Below are 26,031 nucleotides of genomic sequence, written 5' to 3'. Positions count from 1 at the left end.
GAATTGGTTCTCACCTTTACCACATGGGTTCTGGGGATCAAGTTGAGGTTGTCATCAGGCTTGGTGGCAGGCCTCTTTGTCTGCTAAGCCCTATCACCAGCCCGGAGACCTTATCTAGTCCCTGAGCTCCCAGGAGACCTGAGTTCCTAAGTCATTGACCTCTAGAGTACAAAGCAGAACAAAGAAACCAGTTGTCTTTATAAAGGAAGAAATAAAGTCATCATTGAGGGAGAACAAGTATAAGGAGAGCGATTCTGATGTAAGGACTATTTATAGAAAGCCAACAGAAAGTATAGTTTCCATTTGAAAACAGAAACAGATAACCGAGAAGATAACGTTGGATGCTGCTTTTGCGGAAGCTGTACCTAGCACAAGCCGTACTTTGAAAGCTTCTGATTCATTTTGATTTCTAAAGTGTGCAGAGGGAAAGCAGAGTTAGGACAACTTGTTTTATACAGTCTCCCCTCTACCAACCCCCTTTAAATGGCCATTCTTTAGCAGCTGATCTAGTCTGCATTACCGCCCGGTGAATTAGGTAATATCTCTGTTTTGTAGTAAGGAAATTGTGTTCCGGAGATGTGTTGACTTCACTTTTAAGGCATGATTCGATCTGTGTCTGTCTGATTCCAAACTCATGATTTTTTTTTTCCTATTGTTCCCAACTACCTCTGAGGTAGCAGGAAGTGACTTACAAAGAATTTGGGAGCTGGAAGTAACTGTACTAGTATCATTTGTTCTAATTCTTTTCTGTGGATAAGAAATGAGAGTTCCAAAAATGTGATTTGCCCAAGGGTCTTGAATTATTGAATAGTGGAATCACTTTCAGAACTGGGTATTCAATGCTTAGTTTAGCCTGCTCTTTATCCCCCAGTTCCTCCAAGAAAGGGTCTGTAGCCTAGGTTAATCTGGAGCTCAGGGTGACTCACCTGTCTCAGCCTCCTGAGTCTGGGATTACAGGCACAAGCTGTCATGCTTGACCTGACAAAAGTAGCTCTTTGAGTAACATTGTGCCTGAGGTAAAGCTAAGAATTTGGGTTGTATTTTTATACTCCTAAAGAGGCAAAAGAAACAGGAATGGCTGGGGAGATGACTCAGCTGATAAAGATGTTGCCTTGTGGTGTGAGAACTGGAGTTCAGATCCTCAGAAGCCACAGAAAATCAGGACAAGTGTGGTAGTCACCTATACTCTCAGAATTGGGGAGGCAATGGCAGGAGGTGCCCGAGGCAAGCTGGCTAGATACACTAGGCAGGGTCAGCAAACTTAGCTCAGTGAGAGACCCTGCCTCAGTAAGTAAAGTGGAGGGTCATCGAGGAAGATAGCTGATGTCAACTTTGGAACTTTGGACATTTACAGACATGTATATGTATTCATATGTTGCGCATCTCACAGACACATGCATAAATAAAAGAATCTGGTGAAATATTTAGGTGATAAGTATAGTTTACAGTCCCTCAGCTGGATGCCCATTGAACCAGACCAGGGCTCTGAGGAAGCTTAGCCCCCAAGAGCCCTCCTGGAAGGAGTGCATAGCTGTCTCAAACCAATGCTTGACATCCCCGCCAAAGACTTCTCTTGGTTGAGAGACATCCAGAGCTTGGTGAGGGGAGGGGGAGCTTCATTCTAGGGCACGGATGGGGGTCGCTGAAGGAGCTGGTTTTAAATCTTGTCTCCCAGGACTGTCACAGATGGCATGGCTGAGTTTACCGTTTGAGTTATCTGTCCTGATGAAATGTAAATCTTAGCCAAGGTCATGATGTTCAGACCTTTGTGGACTTTTTCTTACCTCTGTTGCAGTCTAGACTATGAGCAGCAAATGAGAGGATCTGAGCTAAATTTTAACGAGCTAATAGTCCTGAACAAGAACACCTTTTCTTCCTTGTTCTGGGTTATGACTTCTAAAAGACGAGTGTAACATTCATCTCTCCATCTGAAGAACACAGTTGCCTTTCACCAACAAATGCTTTCTAAGTTACAGTCTCTTTTAAATTACTATCTACCCCAGTGGTTCTCAACATTTCTGATGCTGTGACCCTTTAATACAGTTCATGTTGTGGTGATCTCCAACCATAAAATTATTTTCGTTGCTATTTCGTAACTGTAATATTGCTCCTGTTATGAGTTGTAATGTAAATATTTGTATTTTCTGATGGTCGTAGGAGATCTCTGTGTGAGGGTCATTTAACCACTCAAGGGGGTTGCGAACCTCCAGGTTGAGAACCACTGATCTAGCAGATCATTTCATTCTCCATTTTTACATTCCTATTTGTTCAATTCAGGACTAATTACCCTTTACCATGGGAAGATCAGAGGATGCAGTATGATTGAAATTTAAAATATGTCAGCTTGAAGTATAAGTCTATGTTTTGATGTCTCTCCCCCAGCTTAGTTCATTCAAGCTCCTGCAACAAAATACTGGAAACTGTGTGGCTTATAAACAATAGTAATTTATTTCAAGGCATTCTGGAGACTGGGAGGTCCAAGGTCAAGCAAGACCTTGGCAGTCACTGTCTAATGGGGGCCTATCTTCTGGTCATAGATGGTACATTCTCCTTGTCCTCATGGGATGCAGGGGCGAGGCAGCTCTCTGGGACCTTCTTCACTCCTGAGGACTGTCTCATGATCTAACCACTCTTGAGAGACCCCACCTCTAACTATCATCACGGTGGGTTAGAATCTCAATGTATGAACTTGGGGGAGATGCGGATAATGTGAATTTTGGTAGGGCCCATCAATAGTTGTTTTCATTTTAGCCATTCATAAGTGCTGTTGTTCTTACCGTTAGAATAAGGAAATGAAAAACAACAAAACAAAACAAAACCCCCTCAGGTCCTGGAATACAATGGGATATTAGCTACTTACTTCATTGCTGGGACCAAGTACCAGGCAAGAAACACCTTAGGGAGAAAGGGCTTATTTTGGCTTGTGGTTTGAGGAGACAGAGTCCATCATTGCAGGGAAGGCATGGCGTTGGGGGTTTCCATGGCAGCGAGAGCATATGGCAGCTGTTTCTTCATGTCACAGAGAATTTAGGCCTGGAAGCCAGGCAAGGCTCTAAAAGCTCAACTCCCACCTTCCCCCATTCCTCTCAACATCCTACTTCCTCTAACCAGGCCACGCCTCCTGAGAGCTCCACATCCTCCCAAAACTGCACCATTGGCTGGGGACCAAGTCTCTAGACACAGAAACCTGTATGTTACATCCATACTGTAACAGATGGTATGGTCTTCCATAATGACTTCCGTGTGGCCTTTGGGCCGCGTCCTACAGAGTTGACGCCTTATACAATGAATACTTCTGGACTCTTTTTCCAGATGTGTCTGTCTAGTACCAGCCATGGAACAGTGCACAAGGAGGGGAAAGTAAATGGACTCAGCAGAGTTGGTGATGTGTTTATTGTTTTGTGAATCTGTCTTGGTGTATAAAGGAGGAGTCCATGGTAGTTCTGGATTTATTTACTTTGTATGTAAAGTAGAAAAGGCTACACTCCTCTAAAAGTTGCCATTATAAAAACAACAGATTGAAAGCAGAGAATCTCCATTACATTTGGTTTTGTAGATCTACAGCAGTTTTCTTGTGATTGGTCATTGAGAATCACTGTAATGGCTGAGTTAGAGGGCCAGAGTAAAAGAAAACAGTAACCAGAAAGGCTGGGGCTTTCTGGTGAATTTCTCAGCACACTCCGAGTTGTTAGGAATCGTTGGGCGCTAATGCTGTGTGTGCCCTCGTAGGCCTTCAGTGCTGGGTTGGGGCAGCTCGTTTCCTTCACCACCCCTGTGGGGCAACCTCTTCCCCCACACCCCCCACTCATGCTGAGCTGTGAGCTTTTCTTCCATGCTGAGGTTTTTTAGCCCTTTCCCAGATTTAGCTCATCTGGAAAAAGAGCTAAATCAAAAAATCACGTTTTGATTCCTGGGCTGCACAGTCTTAGGAAATATTACTTGAATGAACAAAGAAAGCTTAGCATTTCAGACCCAAGAATAAAAGAGAATAGACCTATGAAATTGATACCGATGCAAACGGCCCAATGACATCACATGTTGAAACACAAAACAATACCAAAAATAAGGGTTCTCTATGATTTTCAGGGGCACAAGAAGCCATTGTGGATTGGAATTCTAGAAGGAAGTGGCCAGAGGAAAGAATGTGAAGAGCTTTATTTAGAGTACAAATATTTGAGCTAAACTAGGAGTTTAGGGGTGACAACCACCTAGGTAGCACCCACTGTGTGCCAAGTACCATTTTAAGCACCTTATGTGGATTAACCATGTAACCATACAGCACAGCCACCAGAACGAGGACCCTTTGAGAAAGACTGAAAAGAGGCAGAGGAAGATGGGCACCTGCCCAAGGTAACACACAGTCTGTAGTGAGTTGTCCTTTGAACACAGGTGCATTGGTTCACAGACTGTGTTTCTCCATGAGTCCCCAGTGTGGCTCTACTACATTCCACACAGGACTTAGAACCATATCTTTGCCAGCTCCTCATCTGAAACTTCTCTCAGAGTCACAATGAGTTCCGTCTTTCATTTAGCTACTCTAGGGTTGTCTTCCAGCATCCATCTCCCAACCAGGAGATGCTCTTGACTTAGAGATGTTCATTAGATGCAGATCTGATCATGTGAATTCATGATTGACCAGATAAGAAAGTAGTGCTACATCTTTGAGAGTCACGTCTTTGAGCTACTGCATTTTGTGCCCATCAAGTGCTCATGAACTGGGTACCTCTTAGAAAATTCCATAAGTCAAGCACATTTCTAAGACTTTACTTTCAAGTACCTTGCTTCCCCTCTCAGGATGGAGAAGGTGTGTCTGTTCCCATCTGAATGCCTCCAGGAGGGCAGTGGTAGCACCCAGATTGAAACTTTGGGGTGCCTCTTCTGGCTTTAGTTTAGAGGGTGTTGCTGAGGTCCACAGAAGACTGGAATAAGGGGCAGGGAGCTGGTGATGGGGAAGTGGTCCAGCTTTCAAAGGTCCTGGCCAACGCAGTAAGGACAGTTTTGGTGAGCTCTAACCAACCCAAACTAAGTTGCCTTCTGTCTTTTGTCCCTTCCTCTTGCCTTTCTGTCCCTTTGGTGGTATTGGGATGAGACCCAGAGCCTTGCGTATTCTAGCCAAGTGCTCCAGCTCTGCCACAGAGCCACACCTCCAACTTCTGAAACCTAATCTTCCTTCTGATCTCAGGAGTTTATTGTGAAGGTATCTATGTCTTCCCCAACTTTGACACTGTACAGGTTCAACGCCATAACACTGAAAAGAACGTTCGCCCTAGGGACCCAACCACCTTTCCTACCCAAATTGTTTAAATTTGCTGACAGTCCACTTCTCATATTTGTCTTCAAATCCTTTGACTTCTGTTTTTACTTACTTCTGTTTCAAACTCCTGTGCTAATTTCTTTTATAGAATCTCTCATCTTTATTCCCTAAAGTGCTACATTTTATCTTAAGTTCTTTTCGTAGTGGTACATTCAACAACTTCCCTTGTGGCATATTCTGCTACCATTTTATTAACGTGTTGGCCAGAAATTACTTTATCTAACTAAAAGCTATGGACACCATTTTACTACTATTGTGTTCTGTCTTGTCTGCATAGAACTGGTGGAATAAAATAAAGCCCGTTGCCTTTAGGGGGCCAAGGTGTGAGGGTCTCCCTCAGAGTCAGGCTTCTTTGTCATTGATCTCCAACAGCCTGTGGGTCAACTCAGGGTGAGAAAAGCCCAAGGTTGGGTTCTCTACATTTGTCATTTGTCACATGGTTCCACCGCCATGCCACACCTTCTCCACTGTGGTAGATTGGAATTTCTCTGCAACTCTGAGCCCAAATGAGCCTTTCTTCCCTTAAATTGATTCTGTTGGGTATTTTAATCACACCAACATGAGAGTAACCAATACAGAATCCTAATGGCACCTCATGAGCAAAGTCTTCAAACCACCGCCTGTCTGCCAATTCACTAAACTGATTTATGCCTCACAGTGTCTGGAGTTGAATTCTCTAATTAGTCCTCCCTCCACCCCCCCACTCTCAACACTCACCATAGGCTTCTGAGACCTGGTTATATTATAGAACTGATTTCCTAATAAATACAGGGCTCAGTTATAGTCATGTCCATATATTTAAATCTCTATTGCAGGAGACAAGAAACTGTTTCTGTACAGTTGTTAATTTGTTTTGTGGTTTTGAAGATTGTATATCTTAATGCAGTCTTGTTTTGAGTAATATTATATAACTTTCGTTCAGAATTTGAGAGCACAGAGAAGCACAGTAGCACATACCTATGAGCCCAGCACTTGGCAGGTGAAGGCATGAGAGCAGTGGCCTCAGGAGCTTGAGGCTAGCTTTGTCTAGATAGTGATTCTGGACTGCATGAAGCCCTGCCTCCAAAGAGCAAAACCAAACACAAACAAAAAATGTGTTAATTTGTTTACTGATGGTTTTGTGATTATACCTCTGTACCTCTTAGTCTCTCATGTAGCTAGAATCTTAAATCAGTCTTGTAATAAAAACCCAGAGCCAGATATTGGGGTGAATGCTGAAAGATCAGAGAGACAAAGGAACAAGCCACTGCCATGTCTGACCTCTAGGACTCCTCAGCCTGAAAAGGCTTCAGCTGATAGACCTCTAGTCAAATGAGCTTCCTCAGCTGAAAAGGCTTCAGCCAAAAGAGTCTCTAGCTGAAAGGGACGCTTCTGCTGAAAAGCCTTTACTTCCTGTCTCCTCACGCCTTATATACCTTTCTCCGCCCAGCCATCACTTCCTGGGATTAAAAGAGTGTATGCTTCCCAGGACTGGGATTAAAGATGTGTGCCACCACTGCCTGGCTCTGTTTCTCCCCTAGACTGAGTCCATCTCATGTAGTCCAGGATGACTTTGAACTCAGAGATCCAGACAGATCTCTGCCTCCCAAGTACTAGGATTAAAGGTGTGTGGCACCACTGCCTGGCCTCTATATTTAATGTAGTGGCTTGTTCTGTTCTCTGATCTTCAGGCAAATTTTATTAGGGTATACAATATATCACCACACCCTCAAATCCCCTAAAATCTGTGCATAAATAATGACATGGTCTATCCTTTGCTAGGTTTCTTTAGACCTTTTCTGCATGTCTAGACTGCCCTTCACTTGGCCTTCTCCTTCCTCACGTCCTGTTACTAAGTTTGCTGCATCCTGGTCTAAGCCATCTTCTCTCATCAGACTATTACAGAAGCCTTTTAACTGTCTGCCTCACTCATGGTCCTTTCCTTCCCCAATTCATCCTCCAACCGTGGGGCAGCTAGAAGAAAATGTTTGCAACATACAAAAATGCATTTCTAAACATATACAGAACTCTGAATGTGATGTATACAAATAAAAATTACGAAAACCTCATGATTCCTAAACACAAAACATGTCTATATCCCTAGAAATGAAATGCAAATTTATATTTTAGGATGTTATTTATATCTCAAGCTTCGCTAGGTGAAGTTTAAGTATATATTTTGGAGGGCGATATATTAACATTTAGAAGATAGCTTTAAAATGAGCTGAGCAATTCCACTTCATGAACTTTTCTTTCACAGCACTAGGGCAGTGTTAGACAATCATTTGCATCTAGAATGATGTTTGTTAAAGCTGTGTACAGTGCTGAAAGGCAGAGAACAGCCTGACCTAAAGTATTTGTTAAAGAAGCAATTTGGTATGTCTAGACAACAGAACTTTATGGGACTATAAAACGACAGTGCAAGGTTCTTTTTCGTTTCTCCTTGAACACCATAATAAATATGTATTTTTAATGAAGAAATAACTTGCAAAGCTGCATGCGTAATGCAGCCTGTTTTTGTAGGGCAGAAGAATGTCAGGGTGACAGGTGAGAGGAGAATGTGCCTAGCAGAGTAAGAGTTCTGGAGAACTGTGCCCAGATTCTTAGTTTTTTGCTTTTGATAGTAAATCTGTAGATAATTTAACATTTTTCAGGCTTAGCTATATTTTATTTCTTAAGGCAAATATGTGATAAATATACTATATATACTCTATTGTCTGTCATCTATCATATCTATCAATCTATCATCTATATATGTATGTATGTATGTATGTGTCTATCTGTCTATCTATCTGTCTGTCTGTCTTAGTTAATTTTCTATGCTGTGATAAAATGCCAAGACCAAGGCAGCTTATAGAAGGAAGAGTTTGTTGAGGCTTACAGTTCCAGAGGATGTGTCTATGACCATTTTGATGGGGGGCATGGCAGCAGGCAGCAGGCAGGTGTAGCTCTGGAGCAGTAGCTGAGCGCTTACATCCTTAAGACAGCAACCATGAGACAGAGAGAGAGAGATGACCTACAAACATGTGGGCTTTTGAAACTTCAAAACCCACCCCCTCCTCCATTAATGCCATAACTCCTCATCCTTCCAAAACAGTTTCACCCACTGGGGACCAAGTATTCAAATATATGAACCTATGGGGCCCCCCATTTCATTCCCTGGCTCCCATCGGCTTGTAGCCATATCATAACACAAACTATATTTAGTCCAACTTCCAAAGTCCCCATAGTCTTTCAGTTCTAAAACTGTTTGAAAGTCCAAAGTCTCTTCTGAGACTCAAGACCATCTCTTAACTGTAAGCCCTTGTAAAAATCAAAAGGCAAACTCTATACTTCTAACATACTGTGGCACAGAATATGCAATGGTATATTGTATATACATGGTGAGGAAATACTGGACCAAAGCATGATTGAAACCCTGTTGAGCAAACTCCAAATCCTGCAGCTCAGTGTCCAGTGTCAAATGGCTTAGAGGGTTCCACCCTCCCAGCTTTGCTGACTGCAGCAGTATTCTTCCTCCTCCTTCTAAGAAAAGACAATTTTCTTCTCCAGGGAGTGTGAGCTGGGACTACATCCGTATTGCTTTCTTCTTTAAGAGTGAGACTTTAGTAAGCTAAAGGAATGAAGGAAAAACAATATGTTAAATATAGATAGTTAGGTGTGTGACAGTTTGTTATAGTATTATTTTATGATTTTGAAATCTGTCATAATTTAAAAAATCTTTAACCTGCTGATCACGATGCGTCAGGTTGTGTAATGAGACAGGAGTGTCATGAACCTGAACTAGTGAGACTCTGTCTCAAAAAAACAAAAGGCAAAACCAGAGAAAAACAAACAAAAATATCTGGCATTTTAAAATTTGCCACTTAGTGAAGAAAAAAAAAAACCCATATGAAATTATTATTTTAAATATCCTGTTAATTTTATTTAACCAAGTGTCTTTTAAAATTAATTTTATTTTCTGGTATTATGTAAACATGGCTTAAACCATGTTTAAGAATATAGAATGCTAGGGAAAAAAATCCTGTTTCACTTTCCCCCAAACCTCTAAGCAGACCATACTGCTGGTTTCACTGTTGAATTTCTAAATACCAAAATGTGTTTTAAAAAATAATTTTTTAGGGGGCTGGAGAGATGGCTCAGTGGTTAAGAGCACCGACTGCTCTTCCAGAGGTCCTGAGTTCAATTCCCAGCAACCACATGGTGGCTCACAACCATCTGTAATGAGATCTGGTGCCCTCTTCTGGTGTGCAGGCATACATGCAGGCAGAACACTGTATACATAATAAATAAATAAATAAATCTTAAAAAAAAAAAAATTTTAAAAAATTTAAAATAAAAGACCTTTCTTCTTCCACCTCCTGGTTGTGGTAGATGGGAGCTCGCTCTTCTACCTCTCCACAGTGCCCCTCCTTTGGAGTTACCATGGGAAGCCCTTCCTCTTGGATTACCATGGGGAAACACTAGCCGGCCATTTCTGCTTTTCAACTCACAGAACTTCAGCTGGAAGCATGCTTTCCTGATTGAGTGCTGTTGGCTCTTTAACTCCCAAGAGGGGCTCAAGTGCTCCTGTAGGGCTAACTGATGCAGACAGTGACTGTGTAGATGTCTTCAGTGATTTCATCATGCATGCTTATAAATAGGTTATGGACTTTGCAGTGGTGGTTTCTGTAATATCTGGAAACACTTATGATGTGTTTATAGATCGGGGTTATGCCAGGCTGTTTTCCAAAGCCTAGTGTGTCCACACGAGAGTCTTCTTGGTTTTGATCCATTGCCGTAGACAGGTTTTAGACACTCCTATCTCCAGCCAATGCTCCTTTGATCTGGAAGGTGACCCACATATTTAAATGCCGAGTGTTCCATAGTGTGTCCTTACTGCTGAATTCATAACACACTCAGATGACTTCATCTACAGCAAGACCATTTCCTTGTCCTTATCTAGAACTGTACATGATTTGTGCTCTGTTAGGAAATCGGTATAAAGCTAAACTGTTTGTAATGACCTTTCTGTGGGACATGTCTGTTTTTCAGAGTCATTTAGAAGACGAAGATGTGGAAATGAAAAACAACGTAACACAGGGAGACAAACTACGTGCCTTAAAAAGCCAGAGGCAGCCCCGCTCCTCGCCATCCTGTGCATTTAGGTAGCCCATGTTAAACCTTTCAGTTCACAGTGCTCTTCCATTTGTGGGAAGCATTTCGTCTTCACTTCAGAGTCTCGCTCTACAAAGGCCAAATTTACCTGTTTTCTGATGTATTGCTCCTTTGCCCCCATGCCCAGCTGTTGTATGTTTTATCACTGTTGGCAGTAGCTAAAATTTAAATGCTTATGAAAACAGTTCTTACGTCTCTGTGTCTGGAATTCTGCCTCGAACTACTGAGCAGTTATTTCTGGTTCTCTGTTCTAAATTCTACTTGGAGATTCACAGGCGCTTTTTTGGTGCTGTGGCAGCTCTTACCTGGTGTGCCAAGGTTTTGAAATGAAGCCAGTGCGTGGAGTAGAGTAGCTTGTACCAGGTTTTGGTATACCCCACAACTTGCCTTCCCCTTTGATTTTTAAGACTTGAGTAAGTGATTCCTCCATGTGCCTGAGAAATTATGAGCCATCTTGAATTTGAAGTTTGAAATTAGTCAGCAAAATCAGATCTGGGAGTTGGCTTCTGACCACAGAACAGTTGAAACCTTGTGATTGGGTTGAAAACAAAAGAAATCTTCCAGGAGAAGGAAGGGTTAAATTGGAACAACAGTTCTCCACCTGTGGGTCGTGACCCCTGGGGGGGAGTCGAATGACCCTTTCACAGGGGGGGTCACATATCAGATTTTACATTATGATTCCTAATAGTAGCACAATTGTAATTAAGAAGTAGCAATGAAATAATTTTCTAGTTGGGGGTGACCACAATATGAGGAACTGTAATTGAAGGGTCACGGCATGAGGAAGATTGAGAACCACTTTATTGGAAGAAAGTATAATTTAGCAAATATCTATGCATAAGGACAAATCCGTCCTGTACAGATCTCAGAAGCCGTGTTTAGATGTGAGTTTTCTTTTGAATTCTCCGATATTTTCTCAGGGGGTAGATTTCAGTTTCCACGATAACGCCATGGCACCATCAGGAAACACTTCTCTACTGAGCAGATACAGTGGCACCTTTTTGTGAAAAAGCAAGATGCTCTAAGTATTTCCTGGTGAAATAGCAAGCATGAATTATCTGCTGGCATTAGGACTTGTTTGTAAAGTGTATGCTGATGTCTACTGGCATGGTTTTTCCCTTTGATGGTTTGGTATCTTTAAGTCTCTGACTCAAATGCCATCTTTGTTTAACCGTGGGGATCTGGTGATACCTGAGCTGCTGTCTTTGATTTCTGCAGGTCAGACGATATGAAAGGACCCCAAAGGGCAGTGGCCCAGACTCTCAGGTACTGACAATAAACATACTTTTCTAGCTGCTGTAAATAGATATGACTTTTTAGACATATTTTCCAAGCACCAGACTCCATGAAAATAAACATAACTACTCAACTTTTTCTATCCATTTATTTATTTTGGTAGTTGGAATAAAACTCAAGGCCTTGCACACGCTCCTTCACTGAGCAACATCCTTAGCCTACCTTATAGCTTTTCAAATCCTCTTTCTTCCTGATTTTAAAACAAGCGCTCTTCTCTCTCTCTCTCTCTCTCTCTCTCTCTCTCTCTCTCTCTCTCTCTCTCTCTCTCTCTCTCTTTGTTTTGTTTTGAGGTCAGTTCTCTCTACATAGCTCTGGCTGTCCTGGAACTCACTACGTAGACCAGGCTGGCCTTGAACTCACAGAGATCAGTTTGCCTCTGCCTTCTAAGTGCCAGGATTAAAAACGTGCCTGGCTTAAACTCTATTTTAAAATGATTTACTTATTTTTATTTTATGTGTAAGGATGTTTTGCCTGCATGTATGTATGCGCACCACATGTGTGTGCCTGGTGCCTGCCCTCAGAAGAGGGCATTGGATCCCCTGGAACTGGAGTTACAGACAGTTGTGATCTGCCATGCCGGTGCTGAGACCCAAACCTGGGTCCTCTGCAGGAGCAGCAAGTGTTCTTAGTCACTGAGCCTTCTCTCCAGCTCTGAAATAAGCTTCATTTTTAATTCCCGCCCTGCCCTCAGGCTGGGTGCTGGTGGTGGTGACCTTTGTATTCTTTGAGCTCCCAGCACCTTCCTGTCTTCAGTAAACTCCAAAGTGCTCTGTAACTTGCTTTCCAACTCAGAGATGGATTCTGACCCCCTTCCATTTGTTAGCTCTCTTTATTTTTGTGTTCGTTTGCTCACTGCTGTGTAGTTTTCTTTTTTTCTGTCACCCCTAAGAGGAGGAAATATTAGTGCTTCTCTCTTGAAAAAAGTTCTCTGATCCTCCTGGAGTTGGACCCAGACCCTGGTATTACCAGGATCCATTGTGGCGGCACCTGGCGAGAACACTAGAAATGGTTGGCCGGTATCATTGATAAAACAGGACAAAGGCGCTGCCGTTTTCTCTTTGAGGATTTCACTCTAACCATGTTGTCTAGTGGGAAGTTCTGTTCGGTCCAGACTTCTTCAAAAGCCGGAGTCTCTTCCTGGTGTAACTTCCCACTTTTGTTTGAGGGGAAAATATGGCGTAAGCGGTGCTCAGAAGGGTGGGTGGTGAAGGAATGTGGGAACACGGCTTTGTGAAGCAGAGACGAAAGCACGGTCCAGTTTCATCACAGGATTTATCTACGACAATAGATATTTGGTGTTAAAGCCATGACTGAGCTCTGACTCTCTTCAGCGGAGCCAATTTTCCCTTGGTGCCCACTGGCACCTTGGTTATAGAGCACCTGCTGGGCCCTTGGGAGTGGAAAGGAGGGACAAGCAAGTCTTTGCTCTCAAGGAGCTTCTGTTGAGTGATGGAAATAGGCAAGAAGGAGATGATGAAGGGCAGTAGAAGAGCTGTGACTTACTGTGAGTGGGCCAGTTGAAACAGGCTGCTGCTGATCCTGCTTGAGGAGTCGATAATGCCCTGCCATGGGAGGTGATAACCACAGGGACCATTAAAGGGCAGGTGATAAGAGTGAGTTTGGGGGAGTGGAAGACCAGAGGTGAGGAGAGGCAAGGAGAGACGAGGATTCCCTGTAGGGGAAAGGGGGTCCACAGACTTTACAAAGGGGTGAACAGTCTGGTCAGGACACCCACAGCTAGCCGAGCATGTCTGGTCAACTTTCCTGTTTGTTTTGGGGACAAAGACACTGGATGCAGTTGCACACACAGAGGACAAACGGTATTGCCCCTCACCTGTTGTGTAGAGACAGGTGAGAGCCAACTAAAGCGAGGCCGTTATGCCCTTGCCTCTGTGGGTTTAATCTTGTGGGACCCACTCAGAGAAGCAAACTCGGATTTTAGAGGTTTTCACAAGCCAAGCCAAGGACGTTAGCAGGCTTTGTGGACATGGAAGAGAGGTTACAAGGTTTGAATAGTGAAGTAACAGAATGAGCTGTTTTAGATTTCACCAGAGGGAATGTATGGTCTGAACTGTTGAGAAATGAGAAGGAAGTACAAGAGCAGTGGTGGCCTCGGACTCATATGGGGCGGTTGCCAGCTGGAAAGGAAGGGGTGGGTTTGAGGGGGACTTTTACGGCATTGAGCTTTCTTCATTTACCTTGCTATAGTTCACTGTGGAATATTTTAGGTAACACAACTGTGGTGTGACGCTCTGTCCTTTTCTTCTCCTCCAAAGATTAAGTTCTTCCCCACAACCATCTGTGTCTACTGTGAAGACCCCCAAAGTGTGTTTGTCCCCTTCAGCGACAGCCAAAAGGATAAACAGAGGCTCTTCGTCTTCGGGTGCAAATACAAGAAGGTAATTTTTCTCTACCTCTTCCAGGGCTCTAGCCTGAGGTGAGAAAGGTCTGCAGGCAAGGAATTAGGCTGCAGGTCTGTGAGAGGAGGGGCTGGGAAGAAGTGGAGAAACCCCAAAGAGTTCGCTATTTTTCTGGGGTTTCTGGTCCTTCCTTCCTGGCAGGGGCTGAGGCTTCAGAAGGGATGGGTAGGTGTGAACCATCATAGTCTTCTGGTCCCTCTCCACTTTGCTTCACGTGATGTAGATATAGTCAGCCCTACTAATGATCAACAGTCTTGTTCCTCGTCCTGTGTGTCCAGACAGTGGGAACCAACTCAAATGGGTAAAAATGCTTGACGTCATCCTATGCTAGAAGAATATGCCTGGGTTAAATCTTGGGCTTAAGTCAGCTTCCAGGCTCTCCTTATATTTACCCTTTGCCTCTGGCAGATACAATTCTAAATGTTCTATTTAAAGACCAGTCAGTGTTTAAGCCAGTTTCTTGGGTCTTGATTAACTTTTTTGACCAAGAAACTTAACATGTATGAGTAAGGCCACAAATGATAGTGTTATAAAGAGTGATGAAGCTGTTTCGTCTTCTGTGTGGATCAGCATCACCTCCCTTGCATTCCCGTGATGCTGTGTTTACATATGTGAGTGTACATTGTGTTTCTCCCCCAGCTTCCCCGTAAACTCCCGGCTGGCCAGTTCGCTAGGGAACTTGAACGCTGTGACGGATGACCCCGAGAACAAAAAGACCGCCTCACCCACCAAGGCAGCGTTCATAGCCAGCCCGTTCACCAGCTTCTTGAATGGCAGCTCCCAGCCACCTGGCAGAACTTACCCTGAGCTCAACAACAACCAGTATACCAGAAGCAGCAACAGCAGCAGCAGTGGTCTTGGGAGCAACCTGAACAGCTCCCCAGGCCCCCTGAGCGCCAAGCCTGAGGAACACACCACCGTCCTTAGACCCTCCTTCCAGGGCGGGCTCTCTTCCTCCTCGGCGAGATTCCTGAGCCGTTCTATCCCTGTAAGTTCACAGACACCACCTCTTGGTCCTCAGAACCCTGAATGCAACTTTTGTGCCTTGCCTTCCCAGCCGAGGCTGCCACCAAAGAAATTTAATAGTGCCAAGGAAGCCTTCTGATCGACGCCTTCCCTCTGTGTTGTGCAACTATCCATGCGCTACATTCTGCTGGCTCCTCTTCAAGTAAATGCCGAGTTTCAACCGGGTTTTCCTCCTTCTTTTTCTCCCTCTCCCTGGTGAGGTGGATTTTTCCTTAAAAGGGAGAGAGCTTTCATTCTATGGGTCGTGGACACCATAGGCTTTGTTACTTTTCAGTTAAGTTTCCGAACCATTCTGAATATCTGGTACCAGGCAAGGTACTCGATCCATAGCATTTGGTTTGCTCAGGGGGGCTTGTTGAGAATGGCTTCTCCAGTCCCCGAGGTCAGGATTTGGGGTAAAGAAATATGGGGCATGCAGGAACAGTGTCTTCCCAAGGTTGAGCACCAGGCCTCCTGCACAGAGAGGACCCATTATTCTGGAAGTGGCAAATGAAGTTGTTAGTCAGAGAGAGGGGGCTAGGAACCTGGCCTGCCAAGGTAGGAGCACGTAGTCTCTAGGAAGACATTTAAAATTAGCCACCCCTCTTCTGGAGACAAGTGAGAACTGCAAATGATTTTTTTTTTTTTTTTTTTTTTTTTTTTGCCAAAAAGATCTTTATTTAGTCACCAGGCTCCCTTTTTACTAGCCCCATTTGTATGAAGATCTATTGGTCAAGTCTCTACTACAAATTTAAAATTTTGATTGTGTCAAGAGGCATTGATATCCATAGGATGTGAATTTAGTTTTGAGAGGGGAAGAGGGCAAATAGAACTATATCCAACGTATGAAGGGGGTGTGATGGTGGGCGTCTTGGTTGCGCTCTGGGCAAGAGCAAGCCTGGTTCCCTGGGAAGGCTCTGTCTGCATTCTGCCATGGCCCTGCTCTTTAGCTATTTGCTCAGCCCATCATTAGGGCAAGACTGCTTTCTACAGGGTCAATGAGGAGAGGAAGAAAAGGGTGCTGAGTGCTTGTGGCCCACTCAGCAAAACACAGCCTCCATGGTTAGGCCATGTTGGGACCCAGTTTCCCTAGCCTATATGAGGATGTTTCCTAAAATGAGAATGCAGTGATGCAGTGTGTGTGTGTGTGTGTGTGTGTGTGTGTGTGTGTGTGTGTGTGTGTGTGTTCTGAGTGTATGTTTTCATGTGTAGGCTGTCTGGATTCATCTCTACTATAAGCTTCTTTTCAAAAATTGTTTTTTTTCCCCCTGCATGCCATACAATCGTTTCTGTAAGAGAAATTCTAGCATATATAAATGTCCTTGTCTGATTTTTATTTCTATGAAAAATTTCATCATTATTTAAAAATTTTAACCTTCACATTTATTTTATGTATACAGGCATTTTGCCTATATGTATATATGTAAGTATGTATGTGCACCATGTGCATGTAGTGCCAGCAGAGGCCAGAAGAGGGCGTCTCATCAATACTTTAGATTCTGTTATAGATCAGGATTCCAGTTAGCCATCTGCCCACTCTTTGACCTGATTCTGATCTGATTCTAATCCCTTTATATACATTGAGGAGATTTGTGTGATAAATATGGAAAGCCATGGCCAGGGCAGAGTGCAGGTCGGGGTTACAGGGTGAGCGCTAGATGTGAGAGGACGGTGTATTTAAGCTTTTACAACTGTGTTGATACATCCTGTACTTCACAGACTCAGTTGAGTTCAGCCAATATTTTCATACGTTGTTTTGTGGATCAGCCTCTTTTTTAGAACTGACTGCAGATCTTTATGTTTCCAGGAAAAGTGTCATATAAATAATTATACAAATAGCTCGTAGATTACGCTGCTCAAGGCTTGTGCCATCCACACTTAAAGTGTGATGCCAGGAGCATCAGTAAATTGGCAAAGTCTTATCTTCTGGGATCCCTGTTTAGGAGGGAGAAGTGGGTACCCGTTCTCCTCTGCTAATTGGAGCCTAGGGGAAGGGGTGGGATTCTTTACGCAGTACAGATCCTTCCTGCACCCCATGATGTTTACATAAGTGAACTTTGGCCTCATTCCACATTGCTTCTTTTTTCCCTTCTTCCTCCTCTTCCACATCCCTCCTTTTCTGGCTGGGATGGGGTGAGTTTCCAGTAATTAGTTATAAAATGTGGGCAGTTGGGCGGCCAGCACCCCGCTTCTTCTGTTGTTAGTGCATTGTAAAGAAAGGCACTTAGGACTAGAACTGCCGGTATGGCTACCCTTTCCTCCCCCTCACGCCGGTCCTCTTTGCAGACCTCCCTTCCTTTATCGTTGCCTCTGCAGCCTTCTGTGGCCCCCTGTAACGCAGAATTAAGTTCTGCCCTTGATGACTGGTTGGTAGGACATCCAAATGAACATGGAGGTTCCCACTTCATGTGGAAATAAGTAGGGGGTCGGAAACTGCCCTCCTTCATAGTGCACGAAGCTTTTCCGTGAGACTGGCCTTTGCCAGTCAGTGCTGCCGAGGATAAAGCAACACAGGACCCAAGAGCAAGTAGGACCAACTCACTCAACAGAAGCATTTTAAGGGAAGTCAAGTCCTTGCCCTTACAAACACGAGTGCCTGAGTGCAAATCCCTGGAGCCCGTGCACAGCTGGACCACAGTGTTCCTGTGGTGAGATGGGAGGCAGACAGGAGAACTTCCAGGAGCTTGCAGGTTAGCTAGCCTGGCCTACACATCCCAGTGACATATGACAGAAGCTCTGTCCCAAAACAAGGTAGAAGTCAGGACAGCACCTGAAGTTGTCCCCTGACCTCCACATGCGCACTGTGGCACGTACATCCCACCCCACCACACACACAGCCCACTTTAAACTTCTTAGATGAGAATATGGAGTCGGCATGGTAATATCCTCCCCGTACCTTTAAGAAAGACCCAGAAACTCTTGGGGGATGGGGGGGATGGGTGTTTAGAGGGAGTCTAATATTTTAAAAGCTACAATTAGCATCTCTTTGGAAAGCTGCAATTGCTCTCTCCCTTTTTGCTGCAGCTCAGCCCCCAGAAAAATGTAAAAATGACTTCCTTGTTCTGTCATTAAAGGCTTTAAGATGGAAAACAGGAATAAATGTTGAGGAATCCTTGCAGTTGTGACAGAGTGCTGAGAGAGAGTCAGGTTTTCATTTCCTTATCTTGACCCCTTGGCTTAGTCTTGTCTCCACTGGCCAGTGCAAAAGCCCAAGATTTCACGCTTGGTGACCTCCTTGCTGTAGAAAGCAATTTGCTTCCTGACTGAGAGGTTTTTCAAGTGCCTGAGAAATGAGGGGCATGTGACGAGGGTGTGGGTGGGGTGGAAGTGTTTTATTAAGTTGAAATTGCTTGTGGTATCTGTCTTGAAGATTTGCTATGTTACATTTTTAATGACACTTTTCACTGAACTGCTGCTGCTCATCACCCCGTCCTCACCTGACCCCCAGGTCTGAGTTCCGGCATGATGGTTCCCCCTAGAAGCTGTTCTATATCCCACTTTGGTCTTTGTTGTAGCACTTCTCAGGACTGTGGATTTGTCCCGTAGGCTTTAAGCACTGTGGGAGCAGAGATGGTACCTTGATTTCCATGGTTACATGCCTGGATCCTGTGATGTAGTAGGCACGCAGCAGGTATATGTTGATTAAATAAAAGGATGGATGGAAGTTTAAATGAATGAGGACGGTAAGAGTGATTACTTCTGTTCTATGTTTAAAAATCTCAAGGGACAGAGAGATTAAATTTCTGCCCAAGATTGTCCTGCAAACAGACAACAGAACCATAATTTGAACCTAGGGCAGTTTAAATCCTGCAAATACAGTATTGTGAAGGCTTTATGTTGTGTATGGACTATTACAGGGGGTTAAAAAGATAGAGATGTAAATGACAGACATATGAACAACATCTCATTTTTTTTCCCCAATGAGCAGGGAAACTGTGAGGAAAGGCTAATGTTTTAGTCATTTGAGTTTAGGGTTGAAAAGGAGCCTGTGAGGGACCCTAGTGAAGGCAGGAAGGTGGGGGATGGCTGTTCTGTGCAATGGGGAGAAGTAACACTGAGTTACACCTCAGTTCTGTAGTTGGGGTCTTAGGTTCTGAAAATAAGTTTACCTGGGTTCAAATTCTGTTTCTGACACCTTTTTTTTTTGGAAGTATTTGGCAACTTATTTAACTATTCTCCATGCCTCAGGGAAATAATGTAATTATAACAATCAGAGGCAAATCAATTTTTCTTGTTTGTGTGAAGCTTGCGTAATATTTCAGAACTGTTTAAGGTAAGGAATATATAATTTTTTTTGGTAAATTTCATACAAATATATGGCTGTGGCTTTGAAAGTGGCTGGTGATTTACAGAGTGTTGAAGCTAATGTCAGGATGTCCATTGTAGTAAAACGGTTTCAGTGTTTGGTTGAGAAAAATCCTGGGAAGTATCATGCAATTGCTCATCAACATTGCTTGGTGGATTGTCAGCTGTTATTGCTAGTGAGAGTCATGAGACTTCTCAGGACAGCTGAAGGCCAGGACAGCTGAAGGCCAGGACAGCTGAAGGCCAGGACAGCTGAAGGCCCGCTCAGCTGAAGACCCGCTCAGCTGAAGACCCGCTCAGCTGAAGACCCGCTCAGCTGAAGACCCGCTCAGCTGAAGACCCGCTCAGCTGAAGACCCGCTCAGCTGAAGGCCAGGACAGCTGAAGGCCCGCTCAGCTGAAGGCCAGGACAGCTGAAGGCCAGGACAGCTGAAGGCCAGGACAGCTGAAGACCAGGACAGCTGAAGGCCAGGACAGCTGAAGGCCAGGACAGCTGAAGGCCAGGACAGCTGAAGACCCGCTCAGCTGAAGGCCAGGACAGCTGAAGGCCCGCTCAGCTGAAGACCCGCTCAGCTGAAGGCCAGGACAGCTGAAGGCCAGGACAGCTGAAGACCAGGACAGCTGAAGGCCAGGACAGCTGAAGGCCAGGACAGCTGAAGGCCAGGACAGCTGAAGACCCGCTCAGCTGAAGGCCAGGACAGCTGAAGGCCAGGACAGCTGAAGACCCGCTCAGCTGAAGGCCAGGACAGCTGAAGACCCGCTCAGCTGAAGGCCAGGACAGCTGAAGGCCCGCTCAGCTGAAGGCCAGGACAGCTGAAGGCCAGGACAGCTGAAGGCCAGGACAGCTGAAGGCCAGGACAGCTGAAGACCCGCTCAGCTGAAGGCCAGGACAGCTGAAGGCCCGCTCAGCTGAAGGCCAGGACAGCTGAAGGCCAGGACAGCTGAAGACCCGCTCAGCTGAAGGCCAGGACAGCTGAAGACCCGCTCAGCTGAAGGCCAGGACAGCTGAAGGCCAGGACAGCTGAAGGCCAGGACAGCTGAAGGCCAGGACAGCTGAAGGCCAGGACAGCTGAAGACCAGGACAGCTGAAGGCCCGCTCAGCTGAAGGCCAGGACAGCTGAAGGCCAGGACAGCTGAAGGCCAGGACAGCTGAAGGCCAGACTGGGGGTTGAGCTGAAGGCAAACTAGGAAGAAGCAGAGTAGGAGGTGTGGGGACTTTAGAGCAAGAAGGACCAACAGAGCTGATGTTTTAGTTGTACAGTTAATGCTTTAAAAATAGTATTATAATTTTTGTTTTGAGAAAGGGTCTCGCTGTGTATCCCTGGCTGGCCTGGAACTCTTTATGTAGACCAGGCTGGCCTGGAACTCTTTATGTAGACCGGGCTGGCCTGGAACTCTTTATGTAGACCGGGCTGGCCTGGAACTCTTTATGTAGACCAGGCTGGCCTTGAACTCTTTATGTAGACCGGGCTGGCCTTGAACTCTTTATGTAGACCGGGCTGGCCTGGAACTCTTTATGTAGACCGGGCTGGCCTGGAACTCTTTATGTAGACCAGGCTGGCCTTGAACTCTTTATGTAGACCAGGCTGGCCTGGAACCCTTTATGTAGACCAGGCTGGTCTGGAACTCTTTATGTAGACCAGGCTAGCCTGGAACTCATCTGTCTGACTCCTGAGTGCTGAGGTTAATGGCATGTGCTGCCATGTCCAGGTCAATGGTCAACTTTTTAGTGTACAAAGTTGTGACCTTTTGTGTGTGTCTATTGTTACGTTTTGCTCATCTTCACACCCTCGCCACTCCCCTCCTTCCCCTCCTCCCTCCTCTGCTTTCTTTCTTCCTTTCAAGTAGATCCTCTGTTTTCATGGTGTATGTGTCTGTGTGTGCACGTGTGGGCATGTGCATGCATGCGTGTATGTGTACGTGCATGCATGAGTGCATATGTGTGCATGTGTATGTGTGCGTGTATGTGGGGCATGAGGTGGAAAACATGACTTGTCCTTTTCCTGCTTTACCTTCTCTGGTTCCTTCTTTCTCCTTCCCAGCAACCCCTCCCTCCACTTTCATGTCACATATGTATACATGTATGTTGGTATGCACATACTAAAACCTAGATTCTACATATGAGGCAAAATGTGGCCCTCGTCTTTATGGATCTAGCTCAACATGATCTCCAGTCCCATCCAGTTTCCTGAAAATGGCATGTTTTCATGCTTTACAACTAAATAAAACGGCATTGTATATACAAACTGCATTTTCTTTATGCACTCACTGGTTGGCGGGCATCTTGCTTGGTTCCGTATCTTAACTACTGTGAATAATGTGGCAGTCACCATGGGTGTGCAAGCATGTCCGTGCCATGCTGACTTAGAGTCTTAGGAGCTCTACAGTGAGTCAGATAGTAAGTAGCTCCACCAGATCCACAGTGACTCCACTCAGTCTGCTTCCTGTTGCTGTGATAAACAGGACCAGAAGCCACCTGGGGCGTGGAGGGCTTGTTTCAGCTTACACTTCCATGTCACAGTCCTTCACTGAGGAAAGTCACTTCAGGAACTCTAACAGGGAAGGAACCTGAAGGCGGGGGCTGATGCAGAGGCCACGGAAGGTGCTGCTTACTGGCTTGCTCAGCATGCTTCCTTATAGAACCAGCCCCAGGGTGCCACCCCTCATAGTGAGCTGGGCCCTCCCACATGGATGTCCATCAAGAAAAAGCACCACAGGCCAATCCAGTGGAGCCATTTTCTCGATGGAGGTTCCCTCTTCCAAGGTGACTTAAGTTGGTGCCAGACTGACATAAAACCGGCCAGCACGCCCACCATCAGTGGATAAGGGTGTCCCTGCTAGCCTCATCGACTTGTGTTGCTTTTTTTTTTTTCCCCCCCGAGACAGGTTTTCCCCTTGTAGTTTTGGTGCCTGTCCTGGATCTCGCTCTGTAGACCAGGCTGGCCTCGAACTCACAGAGATCCTCCTGGCTCTGCCTCCCGAGTGCTGGGATTAAAGACGTGCGCCACCACCGGCTGGCTGCTTTTTGTTTTCTTGGTGACAGTTATTCTGACCGAGGTGAGATGGACTCTCAAGGTAGTTAGTACTTGATGGTCATTTGCTTGATGGCTGGAGGGTGTTAGACATTTCATGCGTGTTTTGTCACTTGTGTTTGAGACATGTCTGTGTGGCTCATTTGTCTGTTTTTCTGATCGGATGATTTAGGGTTTTCTGGTTTTTCTTTTTTTTTTTTTTGCATATTTCTGGATATGAAGCCCTTGTCAGATGTATAGCTGGCAAAGATTTTCTCCCCCTCTGAGGGTTCTGTTTCTTTTTCAGCGCAAAGCTTTTTAATTTCATGCAGTTCTGTTTGTCACTGTCTCCCCCCCCCCCCCCCCCCCCCGTTATTGAAGTTCTTTTCAGAATGTCCTTGACTATGCCTGTGGAAAGATCTGATCTGATGGAGATACTTTCCGCATTTGTGTGGAAGGGAGCTCTTGGTGGAGTACAGAAGCAAGGATACCTGTCAGAGCCCTCTCTGCTGTACTTGGCGCCTGTGTATGTACGGTACATGTGTGGGCACACATGTGCCATAGAGCTCAGAGGAGAACTCTGTAAACTTGGGTCTCTCTTTCCTCCTTTCTGTGTGTTCCAGGGAGAGAATTCAGGCCATCAGGCTTGTATGAAAAGTGCTCTACAGGCTGAGCCATCTCTCCTACCCCTATATGTAGTTTTGTAAATGAAAACCTCAAAAAAAATTAGGGTCCTTACATAGGCATGTTTTTTTTTTATGATATTCAAACATGAGGTGTTGTATAATAGTGTGTTGTTATTTTAAAGAATGTACATGTTCAGTTGCAAGACTTCAAGAGATTGTTCTTTTCTGTTTTGGATTTCCCGTTAATTGCTGCTTTGTGGGGACAGCCTTTTAGAGCAAGTGGCTGAAGCAGCATCTGCCGGGCGCCTATGTTTGATGAGACCCTTTCCTACAATAAGATCTTCTGGAAGCTGCTTTGGACATCACCTACTAAATTTTTTCTGGTGGTTTTTCTAAAATTGTAGCCTGCATGGAACTGCTTTGTTGTTCACGCAAACTTCAATTGTCAGGTATCTCAGGAATACTGACTGCCCTGGTGAAGGCTGCAGGTTCCATCAGTAATGGCGCTCGTTCTTTCTAGAATGTTCCCAGGATTCTTGGTTCTGCTGTTTTCTCACTCCCTTTGTTGTGTTGGCATCTTTTATGATCTTAACTCAGTCTCTTTTGCTTTGAATTCATATTTAGAATTGGCAGATGTTTTCTGTAAACAGTCTGTTAGTCTCTGTTGGATTTATGCATCTTAATTTACTCTGTATTATCCCCAAACACTGTGGTGTAGCACAAATCTTAAAAGGTCTTATTAATAAAAACAAACCCAGGGCCAGGTATTGGGGTGACCACTGGAAGATCAGAGAAGCAGAACAAGCCACAGCCACCTCACCTTGCCATTCCTCAGCTGATCCTGTTTTTTCAGAATGGAAGCCTCTGAGTCCTCATCTGAATAGATCTCAGCTGAACTGCTGCTAAAAGCCTAAAAGCCTAACCAGCTTAGTTTCTGGTTTTCATGCCTTATATACCTTTCTGCCATCACTTCCTGGAATTAAAGGCTCACTTCCTGGGATTAAAGGCGTGTGTCACCATGCCTGGCTGTTTCCAGTGTGGCTTTGAACTCACAGGGATCTGGATGGATCTCTGCCTCTGGAATGCTAGGATTAAAGGTGTGTGTGCCACCATTTTCTGGCCTTTGTATCTAGTGGCTGTTCTGTTCTCTGACCCCAGATAAGTTTATTAGGGTGTACAATATTTTGGAGAACACAATACCACCACACTGTGGTCTTTTGCATTCTTCCTGCATCGTATTCTCACCCACTCTTGGCTTCAGGGAGACATTTCTTGAAGCCTTCTGCTCTCTTCACCCATTTTCCTTCCTTGAAGGTGTCCTGCTGTCGTCTGGCTCCTCTTCTCAACAAATTGAACTCACTCAGGTGCTCCCCTTTTGTGTGTCTATCAGTGACTATCTAACACTTGGTTTTTATTGACATAAAACATTGGTATTCTATACATGAACATCAGTATCTATGTATTATTCATATATATCAAATTGTCTTAGTTTTAAACTTCCTTTATATGGACATTTCATGAGGTTCTTGAATTTCAGGGTTTTTTTTTTAACATGTTGCCCAGACACACAAAGTAATGAAAAGTTGAAAAACCTGCTTGATTTAAAGTTGGAAGGAAAATTGAAAGGAAATACATACTTCTTCTGACTTTTCCTTAGACACGACCCTTGCTGCCTCCTTCATTTCCTCTATTTCCTCCTCCTCCCCCTCCTCACACCTCCTCCTCCTCCTCCTCCTCCTCCTCCCCCTCCTCACACCTCCTCCTCCTCCTCCTCCTCCTCCCCCTCCTCACACCTCCTCCTCTTCCTCCTCCTCCTCCCCCTCCTCACACCTCCTCCTCCTCCTCCTCGTCCTCCTCCTCCTCCCCCTCCTCACACCTCCTCCTCTTCCTCCTCCTCCTCCTCTTCCTCCTCCTCCTCCTCCCCCTCCTCACACCTCCTCCTCACACCTCTTCCTCCTCCGCTGTCTCCCCTCCTAATTTTGACACAAGTCTTACTATGTAGGCCAGCCTAACCTCAAACTGTCGTTTTTTCTGCCTTAGCCTCCCAAGTGGCCTGAGGGCAGGCTGTGCCACCATGCCTGCCTCATCTTGGCACTTAAATCCCACAGTCAAGTTTGAGTAGAATGCAGCCCTGTGTTCCCATGGCTAGGGCCCATTCTTACGCTGAGCTGGCTTGGGCGTCCCTTTGCTTGTGAGCACTCTGGAGGAGTAAACTGAGTAGCCAGTGCATCCTTAGGTTCTTCCACAGGCAGACTATAGGTATGTTCTAGAGACAATTGGTGCTTCATGTAGGGCTTGGGATGAGATAAAAATAATGAATTCCAGCCTCGTATATAACTAGTTTGATGAAAATCTGAGTGATTGGCAAGTATGTATTAAAGCGTACGTCATTGTTAATTTGGAACATTAGATGACAATGATGAGCTACTTGTTGATTGATTCAGTGGCTGCTCCCAGTGAAATACTCTTCCCTTTCAGTAATGGGTTTTCCTGATGTCAGCTTGATGCCCATTCTCTGTTTTGAAAATAATGACCCCATCCTTGCTTTAAATATGTTACTTAGTCATTGAATCACTGTGAATAGTTTACTAAAATAATAAACGACAAACCAAAGGTGAAATTCATTAAACATTTTGAATTCACATGTGTTTAATTGAATGTTAGCGTATTTAATAGTGGAGATGATTCTAGATTTCTAAACTTCTATCGTCTTTAAATGGCTGTGGTTATTTTTTTCACCCCTCGTCTTTGTTCTGAACTTGCTTTGGATTGGATGCATTTTCTTTCAGTGGAGAGATACCGAGACACTAGTAATAGTAAGAACATGAACTTGGTGCCAGCATTGAGTCATCTCTTTGGCATTTGCTCAACACTGCTGTTCTTTTGTCCTCTCCCAAGAGACCTGGGCATTTTACATAT

The 26,031-nt window shown here is 44.7% G+C and overlaps 1 protein-coding gene across 2 annotated transcripts in view; it reads left to right on the top strand.

The window, feature by feature from the left end:
- Cdc14a (cell division cycle 14A) overlaps positions 1-26,031 on the top strand; it is a 170,207-nt gene that overhangs the window by 132,027 nt on the left and 12,149 nt on the right. Inside the window, exons 12-15 of one of the 2 annotated variants that reach the window (XR_008216438.1) lie at positions 10,328-10,440; positions 11,669-11,716; positions 14,023-14,145; positions 14,806-15,334. Coding sequence is in view for 1 of the 2 variants with exons in the window: in XM_052730935.1 (XP_052586895.1) it covers positions 10,328-10,440; positions 11,669-11,716; positions 14,023-14,145; positions 14,806-15,154 (633 nt within the window). In the remaining variant the exon portion in view is untranslated. The remainder of the gene's footprint in view (positions 1-10,327; positions 10,441-11,668; positions 11,717-14,022; positions 14,146-14,805; positions 15,335-26,031) is intronic. The other variant, XM_052730935.1, reaches the window with a different exon arrangement.

The sequence above is a fragment of the Peromyscus californicus genome, unplaced genomic scaffold (genome assembly GCF_007827085.1).
Source record: "Peromyscus californicus insignis strain IS unplaced genomic scaffold, ASM782708v3 Scaffold_9__1_contigs__length_137607984, whole genome shotgun sequence".
Lineage (NCBI taxonomy): Eukaryota > Metazoa > Chordata > Mammalia > Rodentia > Cricetidae > Peromyscus > Peromyscus californicus.
This window is presented reverse-complemented; position numbering and strand designations above follow the sequence as displayed.